This window comes from Gambusia affinis, linkage group LG15 (assembly GCF_019740435.1).
Source record: "Gambusia affinis linkage group LG15, SWU_Gaff_1.0, whole genome shotgun sequence".
NCBI classification, from domain to species: domain Eukaryota; kingdom Metazoa; phylum Chordata; class Actinopteri; order Cyprinodontiformes; family Poeciliidae; genus Gambusia; species Gambusia affinis.
The window spans coordinates 522744-541502 of record NC_057882.1 but is presented as its reverse complement, the minus strand read 5'-3'; the positions used below and the strand labels follow the sequence as shown (position 1 = coordinate 541502).

General features: G+C 40.2%; 1 protein-coding gene across 4 annotated transcripts; it reads left to right on the top strand.

Moving 5' to 3' along the window:
* Positions 1–724: 724 nt before the first annotated feature.
* Positions 725–14088, top strand: ska2 (spindle and kinetochore associated complex subunit 2). Of its 4 annotated transcripts, none has more exons than XM_044141559.1 (5): positions 725–997; positions 3471–3548; positions 4571–4747; positions 8935–9009; positions 13919–14088. In XM_044141559.1, the coding sequence occupies exons 1-5, from the start codon at positions 965–967 to the stop codon at positions 13928–13930; spliced, it is 375 nt and encodes a 124-aa protein (XP_043997494.1). In that variant the 5' UTR covers positions 725–964; the 3' UTR covers positions 13931–14088. The 4 variants fall into 4 exon arrangements, with proteins under 4 accessions (XP_043997494.1, XP_043997493.1, XP_043997492.1 ...); XM_044141558.1 differs by having other exon boundaries at positions 890–997; positions 3471–3563; XM_044141557.1 differs by having other exon boundaries at positions 959–1219.
* Positions 14089–18759: the final 4671 nt, after the last annotated feature.

The following is an 18759-nucleotide window of genomic DNA, read 5'->3' as shown; positions in this document are numbered from 1 at the left end:
CAAATAAATAGTTTTAGTGCATGTGTGTTTGTTTTGTGTGATGAAATCTTGATTTCCGTTATGAAGCCCAAATCACTATAAGTTTATCCAGCACAAAGAAACTGAAAAGAAACTGAGCTCTCTGTCCGATATGGAAATACCTTTCCATATCGGACAGTTCTGCCTCTAACCTGGAGGCAGAACTTGTCCTTCAGATTATTTGGATGCAGCTGCTTGAGTTCACAGGAAGCAGAAGGTGCAAAGAGGCATTTGCCCGGCACTGGTTGAGGTTATACAAGTGGGCGAGTCTTGGACTGAGGAGCTTCCCACAACAAGTGTGACAGGAGATGGAAGGAAATATTACAAAGTAATATTATAAAGTCATATATGACTTTATTCAAATATGGACTATATGAATAAAGTCCATATATGACTGCAACACAGTGGAGCTCCTTCCTGGATAGAAACTCTATTTTTGTTCATATTAAAATTTTCTACGTAATCTCCCATTATAACCATGTGTACCTGCTCATACAAAAACTTAGAACACAGATGGAAAAAGGAGGTTTTGAAGATTGTGGTTGCTGGAATAGAAATTCAGATCTTTGGAGTGTTTGCTGTAACTGCTTTTTCTCTGTATAATCACTTTTTTTTTAACTCAAACTTGCATCTGAGAGTGTTGTTTTATTAAGCGTCCTTCAGCTTACAGTGTATTGCAAATGTGTTCATACCCATTGAGATTTTCGATATTTTGTCACATTACAACCATAAACAAGCATCTTTAATTAGAATTTTAGTTGAAAAACAAAATGCTTGTTTTTCGATTGTGAAGTACATAGAGGGTGAAGCACACTATGATATGGCGTGAACTACACTCCATACCAACAGGCGGCGGTAATGCTTTTTTTTAACGCTTTTTCCCCAACAGCCAATAAAAAAAATTACGAAGAGGAACAACAACAACAGCAGCAGCAGCAACAACAACATGGAGCAGACAGTTGACAAGCTTGAGAGTATGGTACTGTTTAAAATAGTTTCATTCTGTTCTTTAGTCTTTTCTGAGTTTCCACTTTCTTTCGGGTTTCAACAAGCTTTTCTCATTTGGATAAACTTAAAAAAAAACTTGACCTTATGGGGCGGAAGTTGTAGAACGCGGGAAATCTTTGAAAATGTGAACTTTTTGATCTGTATCGTTTTGGATTTGGTGATGCATAAACCCACCAAACGGATGATAATTCAGGTAAATGATTATGATGACATGGACTTTGACGACAGGAATCTGGTAGGAAGAGGCACAGGTAAGGCGAAAGCTTTTATAGACGACAAAGAGCATGGTTTTAAAAGCAGCAAGAGAAGCCTTCGGAGTGTAGTTCAGATGATGAAAACAGAAGGAACGTGATAAAGAACGAATTTAAGGTCATACTTAAATTCAGGAAAGATGAGAACATGAATCAAAGCCTTATAACGGTGTGCAGAGAACTAAAAAAAACTAGGTGGGGAGAAATTTGCGACAATTCTAAGTAATAGAATTTGATCAAATATAACAAAACAACAACAAATAGAGTTGTGTAAATTGACATTTGCTAAAATGTTGTTAGTTAAAGGAAAAAATCTTGGCGAAAACAAAGTATTTCGTGGTATTATCACTGGTATTCTGTTTGAGAAAGATCGAGAGAAACTTAGAAATATTCATGGTCCTGATATGCGGACACTTTGTTTCGGGGTTTCAACAAGCTTTTCTCATTTGGATAAACTATTAAAAAACTGCTACTGTTTTAGGTTGCTAAAACAGTAGCAGGGGAAGAATTGAGAGTCTCGGTACTTTTGACGTTTGTACTGATAAAATAAGAATTATATCAGGACATATACAATTTTATATGGGGAAAATGTGAAAAAGCTGAAAGGAAAAGAAGCAGCAGCACTTTAGAAGTGAAGGGGGCGCTATTTACTATATTACCCGCGGTCTCCCGTCTTTATTTCCATCCATCCATCCATTTTCTTTACACCAGGGGTGTCAAGCTCCAGTCCTCAAGGGCCGGTGTCCTGCAGTTTTTAGATGTGCCACAGGTACAAAACACTGGAATGAAATGGCTTAATTACCTCCTCCTCCTGTAGACCAGTTCTCCACAACCTTGCTAATGACCTAATTCTATTCAGGTGTGGTGCAGCAGAGGCACATCTAAAAGTTGCAGGACAGCGGCCCTTGAGGACTGCAGTTTGACACCCCTGCTTTACACCCTTCTTCCCTAATGGGGTCGGGAGGGTCGCTGGTGTCTATCTCCAGCTGCGTCCCGGGCGAGAGGCGGGGTTCACCCTGGACAGGTCGCCAGTCTGTCGCAGGGCACCGTCTTTATTTTCTTTTGAAATATGTGATATATCTTAAATTAAAAGAAAGCGTTTCACTCTCAACTTGTATTCAAAATTGTCTCTTTTATTTACTTCAGCGCAGTTCACAGTTTTTAACAAATTCTGTAGCTTTCTGTGTAGCCTACTTCTAAATCTGCTCATTAGATGTATCTTTTCGGGTCTACTACTGCCTGTAGTGGGGATGGTAACACAACTAACATCACTAAATGACAATAGCACAAAGTCTTTATTATCTACTATTGATTCTGGCATTACTGGCACTGTAAAAAAAAGAAATAAATTCTCTAATAATAAAACACCATACTTTTTATTTTCTTAATGCTGTAGAGCTAATTAAATGACCTAAACCAGACCTTTAAATATTAATAATAATATATAATTGGCACTTATTAAAAACTCAATAGACATGAAAAAAGAGCTAATAAAGCCACATAAATTCTATTTCCTATTTGTCCGTCTACATTCAGCAGCAGAGATGGGCTATGAGTGGATCTAGTTCATCATGCAAGAATCTGATTTAGGGGCCCCTCTTGCCCCAAACATCAACACCACCAGCAGCATTTCACCATGAATTTAGTGAAATCTGGGAGAGGGGGGGCTAGTTTAATTGACCAAACAATCTATTATAATTGTAGTTTACTAAGATGCATTAAAGAACAGCTAAAACTCAAAAATTAAACAGAAAGGATTAGATTGTTGCTATGGTAACAAAACAATCTAACTATGAAGATTGTACTTTGAACATTTACAAAACGTGTAAAACTTGCCAGCTCCTTAAAATCTTAAATTTAAATATTAAACAATTTATAATCTTTTAATTTATCTATGCTGAAACCAATGAATCAAATGACCTATTTATGGCTTGGGTCATTTCTAAATGTGAGCAGAATTACACCATATCTTTAGACAATAATCAAATTATTGAATAACTGAATTTGGATTTAACATAAGTTCTAATAATAACCACTGAGTTTAGCAAGTTTTCTTGGAGAAACCTTGAAAGGTACATGCTTGGATAATAAATTGGTCATTGTCAAGAAGACTCCACAGCTCCACTTTGGTGCCTTTTATGCCATTTATCTTTTGAGAGAAAAAGCTTTTTTTTTGTATTCATGTCATTTCAGTTTTTGAAGTCAGAGGCAGACCTGGAGTACATTGAAAGGCGACTGAAGCTGGATTTCATCAATGGTGCTTCAGAGAGTGTAAGCTTTGCTAAGGTGATAACTCACAGAATCTTTCTCCCAGTATCTGTTGTTTATAAGACAATATGTATGTGCTTTAAGCTGGCTCTATATACATTTTCCTCAGTTATTGTCAGATTTGTTGGGAAACAGGAACATAGACGACAGTATTAATTGAGGTTTTTGAACATCCCCTGTAATGTACACAAAACTGCAACTTGTACGGCAATTTGAAGCAGGTCATTTAAAGGTTCAGCTCATCATATTTTCCCTCCTATTCAAAAATTACACGAGGCCACTGGCTCTACGCTCTGTTTGGTTTATAACTTAGGCCAATGCCCCATAGCAATTACAATTTGTTAGAGCTGTAGTGTATAACTTTAATAGCAATTTTTTTTTTACATATTTATTGTACATATTTCTATGTTGTGACATTATGGTAAGAGGCAGATAATCTGTGAAAAAATTAAGCTCCTCTGCCTTCCCCCAGTGCTACCTTGAAACAAGCTATCAGAGCCAGGATCTTAGCACTATCAATCACAGTCTTGTGTGGCGCTGCTCATCCTCTTTCCCGTCTACTCTCTGTTACATTAGCACTAGCATAGCTTCTTGTGAATTCTCAGGATATGCTAGCCTGGTACAGCTGATCATATGAGCTAGGTTATGAGCTAGTATAGCCTGAGCATTCCATCAATGACACCATTGGCCACCAATGACGGCAGGTAAACGCTTTTCCTGTAATAGTAAGTTGTTTCTCTACCATTACCACATTTAGCAGTGAGTACATGAGTTTGGCTGATATCGCTAAGATCCTCCTTCTGGCTGTGACTGGTTGTTTTTGGTCGAGAGTGGTGCATTTCTTCAGGCGGCAATGGTAACTCCGGGAGGAGATGGAGGAGATAAATCTATTCACAGATGATCTGTTTCATAACAATCTGAATGATGGAAAACAGTGAGTGCTTTCAAATAGTCACTCACTGCAATATAGTAGGGTGGAGATTAACACTTTAAAATTAAAGTTGGGCTAATGATTTTCTGTGCAGGAAAATGTGACTGGAATCCTGGAAAATTTGAAGTCCATCAAGGCCAAACACTCTCTACTCAGGTGTCAGGTCAGCCAGATCACAGATGCTCAAAAAGGGTCCATGGAGTTAATCAAAAGCAGACTCGGCGCGGCCATGGAACTGATCAAACATTGCCAGCAAGCTTCCCATTTGGAGGTAACAACACTAGCATTATACCCATAATTCAAACATCATTGTATGTCATCCCTCCCATTAGATCCATTGTGTATTAAAACTAAAGGTAAAGGTAATTTTATGTATGTAGCACATTTACAGCAACAAGGCAATACAAAGTACTTTACAGGAATTAAAAGGAAATACAAGCAAAATAACAAACCAAAGGAACGAGCAAAAGAAGAAAAAGGTAATAATGTTGATCCAAAGTAAATAAACTAGATACTCCTATTCAGGGCTGCTAGGTAAGTATAAGTAAGTGTCCTCTGGTCTTATTCCTTTTCTGGTTTGCGAGAATAGGAGTCTAAAAAGTAGTTGCTAATATAGTTTTTCTGGGTTCCAAGTTCTAATCCCTGTTCTGGATTGCTAAATAATATCATAATAATAATATCCTCTGGACTTTCAAAGTATGCTCTAAATATGTGAAAGTAATGAATACTGCACAATTTCTAAGTAATAATAAAAACTAAATGTTCCTGTTCTGGAAGAATTTTTTCTGGATTCTAAGTTTGTTCTAATTAATTTTCTGGGTTGCAATAATAGGAGTCTCTCGGCATCTAAATAGTGAGTACAGCTAAAGAGTGAGTAATAAACAAGAGTCTCTGGGTTAAAAGTGAGTACTCTGCAGTTTCTAACAAAGGACACATTAGGGCACATAGCAACATTCAGACAAAGCAAAGGCATGATGGAAGGCAGTGACATCACGGGGCCATGATACCATGTTGCTTAGCCTCCTGGCAGAAGTCTGATAAGATGTTGTTATCAAGGCATGTCCTTGGGAGCACTCAGCTTCACAGCTGCATGGATAACAGGAGGGGTTGAGGTGGGAAGGAGCGTTTTGTTTAGATATCTTCAAGGAGATTGGAAATATTCACCCCTTCCAAGGCAACATGGGAAAAGCCAATTCAGATACAGAATGTCTTTAGTCTGGTAGATTATAAATTTCAACCTTCCCTAAAGTCTCTCTGGTACATCTCAGTTCCCATTTATCCAAATTAGTTTGGCCGTTCCACTGAGCTGAAACTAGCAACATATCCCAGATCGATTCGATTCCGTTGCTGAGTTTTGGAGCAGGGCTGCGAGTCTCAGGAAGACTCGGATCCATCTTGCGTCTCTGTCCACACCAACAGTTTGAGTGTTCACTAGTTCAGCCAAGTCCATCACAAATTTGTTGTTAAGCCAGGTATCTACAAGCTCCAAACAGCAGAAATCCTGTTGTGATGAATAAGTCCAGGGTGTATCCTGCCGAGTGTGTCCCCACAGGACAAGAGGGCTCTCCTGAGCCCTGTCTTCTCGTTGAGAAAATTTGATCAATTGCATTGAGAGACCAGTTGACCAGATCCATAATTTGTAGATTTGGAGGATGTGCAAAGAAAGGCTCCAAAATAGAGAAAAAGACAAGACAAAAACAGAGCAAGCAGGGGAGGCGTGGGCAGGAAGGGAACAGAGGAAAAAGTGTCTGCTTTCACCAAGTATGTCCATAATAGCGATTTTCAAAGTGGAGGCTGCAGCCCCCTCAGGGCCACCAGTGAGATTCAAAAAGTGGAGGGCAGATGAGAAAAAATATGCAAAACATAATAAATCTAATAGATGTTTTTAATCAAACATTTTTATTATAAAAACAAACAATTCTTTCAAACATTATAAAAAAATAGGTTAAAATAATTTCTTGAAATATTACTTGCCATGCTCATCTCTCTGTGCTCCTCAAACTAGTGTAGTGAACGCAAAATGTAAAAGGTTCTAACAAGAAAAAGACAAAAGAAGCCTTCCAACAGCTCTTTTGTAGAGAAAACCCTAAAAACTCATGACCAACTAAAATCAGACAGTATAAGGCAACGCTTACGCAAAAAAATAAAATTTAATTAATGAATAGTGAATAAAAGTGAAAAAAAAGACATTCTGAAAGTAAAGGTTTCTTTACAGATTTTGAAGCATTGTTTGTGGATTTGCAAAGCGAGGACCTGGCCAGAAGCTAATATTGTTTGGGCTGGTCATGACATCGGAATTTTGGAAACTGCTGGTCTAAAGACTGTAAATTGATATTAAGCAGTGCCAGTTTCTTCTCGGTTAATTTTTAATAACCTCATAATGAAGTATTTTTGAACAAATATGACTGAGCATGGGATTTCCCTGGAAGATAACAAATGTGGTTTCAACAACACACACATATGACAAATTCTGACTAGCATGTAAATTAAATTTGAGCAATGAACTGTTTCTACATAGTGATGCCTGGCTATTAAGCTGATTTAGTCTTTCAAGGTATGCTGTTACAGAGTTATGGAAACTTGGCACTCCAAAACTTACAACTGAAGAATTCAGCATAATCATTCTTTTCTAAAATCATTAACAAGAACATTAATAATGTTTATGTCTTGTTTGCCACTGCTCAGAAATTAACAAACCTTCATATGTCTACAGCATCTGAATTCTACTCTAGCAGGACCTGCAATGAATTTGCTAACTTCCTTCCTTTCTGCACATCAAAACCAAGACCAACGCTAATGTTATATCCAATCAAGGAAATCTGAAGAAAATGACACACTTGACCGAATTCTTTCCTGCCAACAGCCATTACCATCTTCAATAACTCTTCTCTCCGTGTTCTGCAGAATTACTCACTTCGGTCAGAAACAGCCAATCAGAACTAGTACAGAACAGCTAGCCATGCTGTCAGGAAGTTTTGAATTTGTAAGTCAGGTTTAGGCCTGTAGTGATAAACGATAAATCAATTAATCGTACGATAAATTTAAACTATCAACGTCATTTTAATTATCACCTTTATCGTCTCTTCTGGCCTTTTTCTCTTTCTGTTGATGACACTGAATGAAAAAAGGCTCAACTCCGGTGCTCTCCACAGTGTATCTATCTTTGACAGGAAATCGCATGTATTATTATGTCATTTCCATTAAATTAGTGTAAAAAGGTCTTCAAACAATATTATCGTTTATTGCAATAATTTTTGAGACAATTGCTCAGCAAAATTTGTTATTGTGACAATCCTGACTTAGGATGGTTTATTTTGATGCAACCTGCATTTGACTTTGAATTAATGTTTTTCTCTTTTACTTGACATTATTTGATATAGGCAGTGTTGTGAGATTTTGTTGACTCATGTATAATATAGAGTATCGAGAACCTTACTGTTAAATATTGTTTTACTGATTGCTGGGTTTTCAGTTGTCCTTTTGACTGAATAACTGCTGTATTGTACCTGCAAATACTTTGCATGTTTTATGTCTAATTTAGGTTGAATTTATTGCCAGATAATTTTGCTAGATAGCATAGCAGCATTAATACCAAAAGTGAAAAAATAACAACTAATCCAGGTGATTGGCAGCGATCGGCCCTCATGGGTGATTGGAATTGGAATCGGCAGCAAAAAACCTGATCAGAGGATCCCTAGCTGCCAGTCATGCTTGTGTGTACGCTGCTCAATGTGCTAATGGCCGAGAAACAACATACTGTTCCATGGAAACACTTTATCCACCGATCAAGTGGCCATGCTAGCTAAAAAATTGGGTGCCCATTTTTGGTGGGCTCCGCTGTGATGAACCAGCTGTAGCGTAGCAGAGAATAAAGGGAAGTATGTGAGCAGCATGTATATGAGCTTGATTTACAGCACTTGCTGTCAGGAAATAGTGACATTTTCAACAAATGTGTAAAAAACATATTTTTGTAAAAGTTGCGCACTGTAGTTGGAAGGTATATTTTCATTGTGGGAATGACAATGTATTTTGTAACACATTCACAGCAACAAAAAGGATTTTTTTGTTTTATTTTTGATTCTTGACAAGAAATTTTGTTCTTGAAAACTTTATATTTTAGAGGAAACTTTAATTGTTCTGTAATTTGCACTTCCTTGTATGTTTTTGCAACTTTATGAAAAAGTGTCTACATGCAGAGACTTTTGTTGAATTCTAGTCTTACTCTAATAACTGTCTCGTGTTGAAAAAAGCAACATTTACATCTTTTATAATAAAAAACAGTAAATGTTTGTGAAACAGTAACTTTCATAAAACCAAAGTTATAGATTTTACCTTTATCAGGATGTGAACTGCAAACATTCATGCATGATTAAAATAAATAAATGAACAAAATAACAATCAAAAATATTCTGTGTACGTATCAGTCATAACATTTGGTTGTATTATTCTATTCCTCAGGTTGAGTCACTGGCAGAATCAGAGCAGGAGTCAGCCATCTTCCTGGATTCAACCATTAGTTCAATCACAGTTGAAGTAAGATTTCTAACAAAAGCTTGACACAAGATTCTGGTTGATTTTGGAGCATCATGTGAAGTTAGGCAACCGTTTATTATGCAAATAATACAGCTTGTTACCTGTTACGACCCATCTAGGGGTGGCCAGATCATGAAAGGTCCCTCCCTCGTCCCATCCCAAGCAGCCAACACACACAAAGTTAAACATTTTACAGAGATATTTATTAATGTATATATATATATATCTTTGATTTAGATATGACAAAAAGGAGCATATAACTTCAGAATGAGCTAGTGCCAAAACAATAAACAAAAGAATCTAATTGAGTAATAATCAACTTACCTAACTGAAAATAAATAAACAAAATGACAAAAACTTACCTCCCTCACTAAAAAACCAGGAAAGAACTAAGGTAACATATATGGCAGCTCACTCCTACAAACTCCAAACCAAGATGTTTAACACACAAAACAAACAGTGTGGCCGGTTGAGATGAGCTGGTCCAGTGTTCCACAACCAGGACGAAAACCACACTGCTCTTCCTGAATCCAAGGTTCAACAATCCGACGCACCCTCCTCTCCAGAACCCCCGAAGAGACATTGCCACGGAGGCTTAAGAGTGTGACCCCCCTATAATTGGAGCACACCCTCCGGTCCCCCTTTATGAAGAGCAAGACCACCACCCCAGTCTGCCAATCCAGGGGAACTGCCCCCGATGTCCATGCGATATTGCAGAGTCGCGTTAGCCAACACAACCCTACAACATCCAGAGCCTTAAGGAACTCCGGGCAGATCTCATCCACCCCCGGGGCCCTGCCACCGAGGAGCTTTTTGACCACCTCAGTGACCTCGACCCCAGAGATTGGAGAGCCCAACCCAAAGTCCCCAGGCTCAGCTTCCACAATAGAAGGCATGTCGGTGGGATTGAGGAGGTCTTCAAAGTATTCAACGTCCCGAGTTGAGGTCAGCAGCACACCATCCCCACTGTAGACAGTGTTGGTGCTGCACTGCTTCCCCCTCCTGAGAAGCCGGATGGTGGACCAGAATTGCCTCGAAGCCGTACGGAAGTCTTTCTCCATGGCCTCTCCAAACAGAGTTTTTGCCTCAGCAACCACCTGGGCCGCATGCCGCTTCACCCGCTGGTACCCATCAGCTGCTTCCGGAGTCCCATAGGACAAAGAGGCCCGATAGGACTCCTTCTTCAGCCTGACGGCTTCCCTCACCGAAGGTGTCCACCAGCGGGTTTGAGGGTTGCCGCCGCGACAGGCACCGACAACCTTACGGCCACAGCTCAGATGAGACACCTCGACAATGGAGGCACGGAACACGGTCCACTCAGACTCCATGTCACCCACATCCCCCGGGACGTGTTCGAAGTTCTGCCGGAGGTGGGAGTTAAAGCTCCGTCTCACAGGGGATTCCTCCAGACGTTCCCAGCAGACCCTCACAACACGTTTGGGCCTGCCAGGTCTGACCGGCATCCTCCCCCACCAGCGGAGCCAACTCACCACCAGGTAGTGGTCAGTGGACAGCTCCGCACCTCTCTTCACCCGAGTGTCCAAGACATATGGCCATAGATCCAATGAAATGACGACAAAGTTGATCATCGAACTGCAGCCTAGGGTGTCCTGGTGCCAAGTGCACATATGGACACCCTTATGCTTGAACATGGTGTTCATTATGGACAATCCATGATGAGCACAGAAGTCCAACAACAGAACACCACTCTAGTTCAGATTGGGGGGGGCTTTCCTCCCAACCACGCCCCTCCAGGCCTCACTGTCGTTGCCCACGTGAGCGTTGAAGTCCCCCGGCAGAACAAGGGAGTCCTCAGGTGGAGCACTCTCCAGTACCCCCTCTAGGGACTCCAAAAAGGGTGGGTAATCTGAGCTGTCGTTCGGCCCGTAAGCACAAACGACAGTCAGGACCCGTCCCCCCACCCGTTGGCGGAGGGAGGCTATCCTTTCATTCACCGAGGTAAACCCCAACGTACATGCGCCGAGATGGGGAGCAACAAGAATGCCCAATCCTGCCCGACACCTCTCACCTTGGGCAACTCCAGAGTGGAAGTATGTCCAGCCCCTCTCAAGGAGACTGGTTCCAGAACCAGAGCCATGCGTCGAGGCGAGACCGACTATTTCTAGCCGGAACCTCTCAGCCTCATACACTAGCTCCGGCTCCTACCCCACCAGAGAGGTGACATTCCATGTCCCAAGAGCCAGCTCCGCAACCGAGGATCGGAATGCCAGGGTCCCCTCCTTCGACCACCACCCATCACACAATGCACCCGTCTCCTTTGGCCCCTCTCACGGGTGGTGGGCCCATTGGAGGTGGGGGGCCTATGCGTCCTCTTCGGGCTGTGCCCGGCCGGGCCCCATGGGTAAAAGCCCGGCCACCAGGCGCTCGCCATCGTGCCCCCCCTCCAGGCCTGGCTCCAGAATGGGGCCCCAGCGACCCGCGTCCGGGTGAGGGAACACCAAGTCCAAAGTTGTTTCTCGTCATTGGGGTCTTCGGGCTGCACTATGTCTGGCCCCTCACCTAGGACTTGTCTGCCTTGGGTGACCCAACCAGGGGCATGAAGCCCCAGACAGCAGAGCTCCTAGGATCATTGTGGCACTCAAACCCCTCCACCACATATGCACCTGGATCTCTCAAGGTTGTAACAGGCACATTGATGTCATTCCTTACTAAAGACACTTGTCCTCCCATAAGAAATGGCTTGAACTCAAATCAAGTTCTTCTTTTAATGGCATCTATGTGATTTTGTCTGGAACATTTAAAAGAAATGATGCAGCAAGTGCTGCTGGTTTAAATTGAGATACATTTTTGTTTCTTGATTTCAGCACAGTCTTTCTTCCAAAGACCTTTTCTGACAATAATTACAAATTTTGTCCGGAAAGTGTTCAACACTCATTTGAAGCACTCATCCAATCGGTATCTTTATCGCTCATACCCTAGTGTTGTCTTGGGGATGATGTTGTATTCATGTCCCCAAAACATCATCACCAGCCAACACTGCAGCTTCTAGTGCAGTCTTTACCTTTTGTTCATTAATATACACTGCAATTTGTTCAGAAACAAAATTCTTAAATTGTTCTTGAACCGTTAAATTACAGAGGTCATGAAGTGTTTTGATCGGAGAACTTCACCACCAATTATAATTAATCTCCCAAATCTCTTGGAAACTCCACATAAGTTTTGCCACCTATTTTTCAGTTCCTCGACTTCTGTCTATGCACCTCAGGGACCAATTCATATGCCTTAAGTATTGCAGCTTTGACCTTGGAATGATCCTCACCATCACTTAAACAATGTATAAATGAAGCTTCTTGAGCACCACTAACTAAAACACACTGACTCAAAATTGTGCAGCCCGAATCAGGCCAGCCCATCGGCTCTGCAACGCTCCTAAATGAAGTGAAAAAAGTTTCAACATCCTTTTCACTAAACTTAGACACCAAGAGCAAATCACTCAAAATATCAGAAGATTTATATTTAGAGCCCACAATACAAAATTAAATATAGGTCTCTTAATTTATTAAATTATCATGACGGCTATATTTAGTACTGTGTCTGGTCCTTTTTATTTTATTTGTTTATCTTATGATGTTTATGTTTCTGTCCGCTAGCGCAGTATGTTTTCTCTGACTTGATCCATTTTATGTATTTTGTGTAGGTGTATCTGTTGGTATAATTGGGCTTGTTCTAGCACAAGTATGTTTGTATTTAAAGGTACGCTGTTAACTGTATAACTATTGCATTGTCTTTACACTGTACCTCTTGTTAAAGCATAAATAAATTTGGGGAAAAAAAATTATGATAACGGAGAGAAGGTTTCTTAAGTAAGTTTCTTAACTACAGCTATTTTAAAAAGCCTATAGTAGATGTCCGTTTCTTAGGATAGATTAATTCAACTAAAATAGGGACAGTAATCAAAGAAAGATACAGATGCACACAAACCAGTTCCCTGACATATCAGGTTGTTTCTGATATGAGACATTCTGATATGGTTTCAAATGTGTACAATAAGACTGCAAAGTAAAGCTCTGCAGCACACAGGACACTGTTACTCAACAGATGTTTGAGCAATATATAGACAATAACTGGTTTAAAAGTAGTGAGCTGTGCCCACCAACTCCTATGTGAAAACAGCCCTAGAGAGGGTAGAGTCTACTTCAAACTGCATGCTTCTGCAAGAGGAATTGCCTTGTTGTAGTTAGTGAATTAGAGCCAAATAAAAGGCTTAATAATTGTTAATTCACCATTCAAACTTATAAAAGGATGATTTATTTTTTCACATGGGCCAGGTAGAAGTGGGTAGCTTTCTTCTCTTAGATGAAGTCAGTTGAAAACTGGATTTTGTATTTAGTCATGTTATTTTTTTTTATCTTAAAATGTGTTTGTTGATCTGAAACATTTAAGTGTAGAATGAAAAGTCAAAAAGAAAAGAAATCTGTAGGGTACTGTATGCAGTAGATGTACCCTGCTAAGCTTCACATTGTTAGCAGGGTACATCTACAGGGTACATTTGTAGATGTAAATATACATCTACAAATTTACAAAAATTTGTAGATGTATATTTACATCTATATATATTAATATATTTTTATATATATTTTAATTTCTAATTATAAAAGGGTAAAGGACAAATGTAGTTCTTTTCGTGTGATTTTAACTCTGTACAGTTTACACTCAGTAGACCCAAGTTTTTTTTCCTGGCCCTAGTGGCCTATATTTGATTGATAGTGGTCAGACAGGAAAGCAGGTTGCGCGAGAGGAGGAAAACATGTAACAAAGGTCAGCGGTCTGGAACTCAGTCCTCACCAGCATTTTATCCCTGCATCATTGCTGCCCACAAATTTTAATCATCTAAATAATTATAAATATCCTGATTTCCTTCACCCACTTTCCTGTTTTTTATTTCCAGCTTAAGAGTTAGTCACACGGAGTCCAAGAATCTACATCGCCAAGTGAAACGAAAGCCACGGAGAAGTGAAAAGATTCAGCTGGAGAGAATCGGAGAGCAGTAACCTCCACATGAACTATTAATTATATTGGTTCATGATTTATATGCATATTAAAAGTTGAATTAAAGTAGTTGTTTTATTGTCATTGATGGCAGTATTCTAACCAAAGACTCTGTCCTCTCATTATGTTTAAAAGGATTCATGAACACGTTGACCTAAATATGTTGCAATTTTCTTATCACCTAAAAAATTGCTATTTGTGATTTGCAAAAACTCAGAATTACTTAAATACTTCTATTTTTCACTCATGGAGGTCGACGTTTTTTGACAGATGGATTGATGACGCATAATGGTCCATTCTGTACTGGAGAGTACAGAGTAAACACAGGAAGGCTAACAACCCCTGGGTGCCAATTTCCTTAATTTTGGGGGATCGTGATTGGCCGATACTTCCATGTGAAGCCCATCTTATCCCCTAATCTTATCTTCATTAGCAAAGGTTGAAAAATCAGTCTCTGTCCTCTGGTGCTCTACAGTCAGAGGTTTGACTGACAGACCAAATCACCAGGTCAGGTCTGCACGTTTGCAGTCAATATTCACCTCACTGTTGCCAACTCAGTGACTTTCTTGCTATATTTAGTGACATTTCAGACAAAAAAAACCCACCTTTGTCCCTTAGAAGGGTTGGGAGGTGCTGGTGCCTATCTCCAGCTAACTTTCTGGGTGTGAAGGGGAGTCACCCTGGACAGGTTGCCAGTCTGTCGCAGGGCTGCTTTCTTATCCACTGGTGCTTTTTAGGTTTAAATGCGAATTACGCAGACGCTCATTAAGCGCCACCTACCGCGGCCACTAGGTGGACCCCATGAGCAATTTATTTTTTCTTTTTACCGGTGTAAATAATTATTTATACATGATAAAAAAAACCCCAAAGCAAATTAATCTCATCTTTGTATGTTTTTGTTGACATAGAAATTATTACTTAAAAAAATAAAAAATCAGTTCCACATAGGAGGTCACCTAGTGGCCCCGGGGTCCCAATCAGCTGCTTAACAGCCTTTAGCGGCTGTTCTGAATCCCCACTAGAGGGCATGGTTGACTGACAATATTTTGTTAGCCAACAGCTAGGATAGCTAATTGTACATTGGGGTCCTTAACGTGTGCTATCCTTATGAGGAGCCTCATGGAGCCTCATTTCTTTATTGCAGCTCTGCAAGCAAGCGACTTTGTATGCATGATTGAAAATCTGACTTTTGTGTTGTTTAACATGGCATAGTGTTTATAGTGCTGTTAGGGTGTGTTTGTGCTTGTTATGACTGTTTCTTTCCTGTAACTTCGCAGTTTAATTTACACAACTTGCCCTGTAATTCTGATGAAATAGTGTGAGTCTTAAGAGCTCTTCTTCCGAGTGACCTCTTTAACCGGAGACTCCCTGTAGATGAGGTAGCAAAACGGTATAAATTTATTACAGCGGCCCTGGCCTCAGGCCGTATATGACTACATGCCAGATGGATAGTCCTCCCCTGGACAAGAGTACAAATTGAACACAGTTTTTTTGTTGTTGTTGAAAATGCTAACCCACCACAATGGCTGATGCGTTGCTCAAATTCACACGCCACTTCATACATTTACCTGCATTTGGCCAGTGGCGAGTGCCAGTTTCCACCCGATTATTTGCTTAAACCAGACCCAAATGCTGCAATCCGAAACTCTGAGGCAGAAAATCAAAACTAGGTTTATTAGGGCTCTGGGGAGTATTTTCAGGGGATGATTGTAACCTTATGTTTAAATGCCAACACAGGGGCTTGAAGAGGTGAGAAAAACTTAACTGGATGCCGAGGAGCCAAACCAAGGAGCCTGAGACAGGCAAGAGCCACACTGGAGTGAACAGGTTTTATGACGAGGGTAACTTGAGACAGACGCAGACCAATAAAGTGAGGGTCGACATGTGTGGTGTGCTGAATGGGTTGCACAGGTGTCAAACCCCAGACTCCTATATTTTTGATTCAGCAGATGTGCCTCTGCTGATTCAAATAATTAGGTTATTAGCAAGATTCTGGAGAAAATGTCTACATGCTGAGGAGGTAAATCAGCCATTTAATTTTGGTGTGTTAGACTTTGACACCCCTGGTTTAGGGTTAGGAGTATATAGCTAAACACTGTGTCCAGGATGATATGGGGCAGGGAATCTGTGATGATTAGTCAATTCCCGATTCCATTCCTTTGTTTGAAGGAGAACTGCTCTGGTTTGATTCCAGACTCACCTACAGCACCGGAGATGGGATTGGCCTTAGGGTATGGCCACATCAGGTTCCTGAGATGGAAAAGGAGAAGGCAAATAGCTGAGGGCAGCTTCAAAAGGTGTCATACCAGTGGCTTAAGAGGTCTGAGAATGTACTCACCAAACAAGGTAGAAGCTCCGGGTACTTAGGTTATGGGAGGTTATGCACAGAAGGGCAACCTTTAGGTCTCTGGATTTGGCCATTAGTCTGGGGGGGATATCTGGCAGAGGCACAGAGAGCAGAGCTTTTTATATCATTTCTTCTAATGTTTCCTGTTCAGATTACAAAATCACAACATTATCTTTGTGATTACTAAACTCAGGGTGAACCTCTGATTTCTTTCAGTCAACACAAGTTTGTTTATAAAGCACCATTCATATGCAAGATAATTGATGTTTTACAAGAAATCGGGGAAATACAAAAAGGAGATATCATAAACATCAATTCTGCATAAAATTAATAAATATTGAAATACAGATGTTGAAGAAAATTTAGATTAGAATTTAGACCAAAATTTGATTTTGAATATATTAAATCCACATCTAAAAAGTCTTGAACCTCATGCTTTAAATAAGCAAACTGTTGATCAGTGAAATTCTTTGATCAAAACTGCTAGAAACAAAAGGTTTATAGGTCCAAGTAAAAGGAAGCAACTTTTTCTGCACATCTTTGTTTTTACAAGAGTTCATTCAATAGGCATAGAGTATAGAAACTAAATCCTGCCTCGCTTTGTTTAGTCTTGGTCCTGGGAGCACAGGGTACATAGGTTTCTGAAGCCCTGAGAGGTTTACTGTGGTTGCAAAGTCCACATGCTAATGGAAATGAGGGAGAACTCCATCCGTCCATCTATTTTCTTACACCATTGTCCCTAGTGGGGTCGGGAGTTTGCGGTGCCTATCTCCAGCTAACGTTCCGGGCGAGAGGCGGGGTACACCCTGGGCAGGTCGGATACACCCTGGACAGGTCGGATACACCCTGGACAGGTCGGATACACCCTGGACAGGTCGGATACACCCTGGACAGGTCGGATACACCCTGGACAGGTCGGATACACCCTGGGCAGGTCGGATACACCCTGGGCAGGTCAGGTACACCCTGGACAGGTCGGATACACCCTGGGCAGGTCGGATACACCCTGGGCAGGTCGGATACACCCTGGACAGGTCGGATACACCCTGGGCAGGTCGGATACACCCTGGACAGGTCGGATACACCCTGGACAGGTCGGATACACCCTGGACAGGTCAGGTACACCCTGGACAGGTCGAGTACACCCTGGACAGGTCACTAGGCTGTCGCAGGGGAACACAGAGACAGACAGGACAATCAACCATGCACACTCAGACCTAGGGAAAATTTAGAGAGACCAATTAACCTGACAGTCATGTTCTAATCCTAATTTAATTTAAAAAGCTTTTCTCTTAGGTTATGGAATACAATTTAATTTTTTTTTTTTTTCCAAAGTCAAGATATTTATAGTTTTTATTATTCTGATCTCCATTTGGAGTTTATACATGTAAACAGCACTTAATTGTATCATCAGCGTTTCATACAGGCATCTTATGGAATATAACATGTCTCTGAACATGTTTTGTTTTTTTAGCTTTTCTCTGTTTGGGTGTAAAAATGTTAATTCACCAAAATGAGCTGAATTGAGAATTTATTGAAATTGTTATGAGAAAAATTTTATCAACTTATTAATTGAATTGTGTTCTAAAACACTGCAAAATACAATGAAAACTATTCCATTTTCAGTAAGATGTATGCTTTAATCTATTCATATTTAATGTGAGTGGTGTAGTTCTCAAGCAATATATTTTGCAGTATGTAGTTCATTGTAATACCTTTATTTTTATACTCTCCCTGCATGCAGTTCTGTGACAGAACTGGAGAGTTCCTATGATTCACCTACTGCTGAAATCATAGGTGTACAAAATAATTTTATCTGGTGTCCTTCTTTCCAGCTTTTAGACTGGGAAGATTACTGAGTTATTTTACTCTATGATTTTCACAAAGGATTTTCATTATTGTCAGTCTGGAAATGTAAAGCATCAAATCTTGATTAGAAAATTACCGTAAACAAATTTGAAGAGTACTTGCATTAAAAAAAGAATAAAAACACAAAACGTTTTCCTGTAATAATTATGAGTCAGAAATATGTAGCTACTGAGTGTAAACACAGTAAAGATACTGTCCTGCCCAGTTTACCTAATTTCAAAATTAAAGTGAAAATGTTACATCTCATCTTGAATAAAACTATTTGCATTGAGAACGTTTTATTTGGTCACACAAATGGGAATGTGATATATTCCAAGCACATCATGGCTCAACTGTAACCACCTGAACTAAATTGTTTATTAAAGGTTATCAGGAATCCAATATCAGCAACCACGTTTTACTTGACATGCGCACGCAGCGACTCTCGTCTGTCCGACGGCATTTGAAAGCAGCAACATATCGTTTTACAAAGGGTCTTTGTCATTTTTTCCTTTCTTCAATTTTAGTTCCTTCTTTCTGTTGTA

Coding starts and splice junctions, on each gene's coding strand:
- ska2 (XM_044141557.1), top strand. CDS start 965: ATGGAGCAGACAGTTGACAAGCTTGAGAGTATGGTACTGTTTAAAATA. Junction 1,220..3,470: donor CCAAACGGATGATAATTCAG/GTAAATGATTAT, acceptor ATGTCATTTCAG/TTTTTGAAGTCAGAGGCAGA. Junction 4,748..8,934: donor AGCAAGCTTCCCATTTGGAG/GTAACAACACTA, acceptor TCTATTCCTCAG/GTTGAGTCACTGGCAGAATC.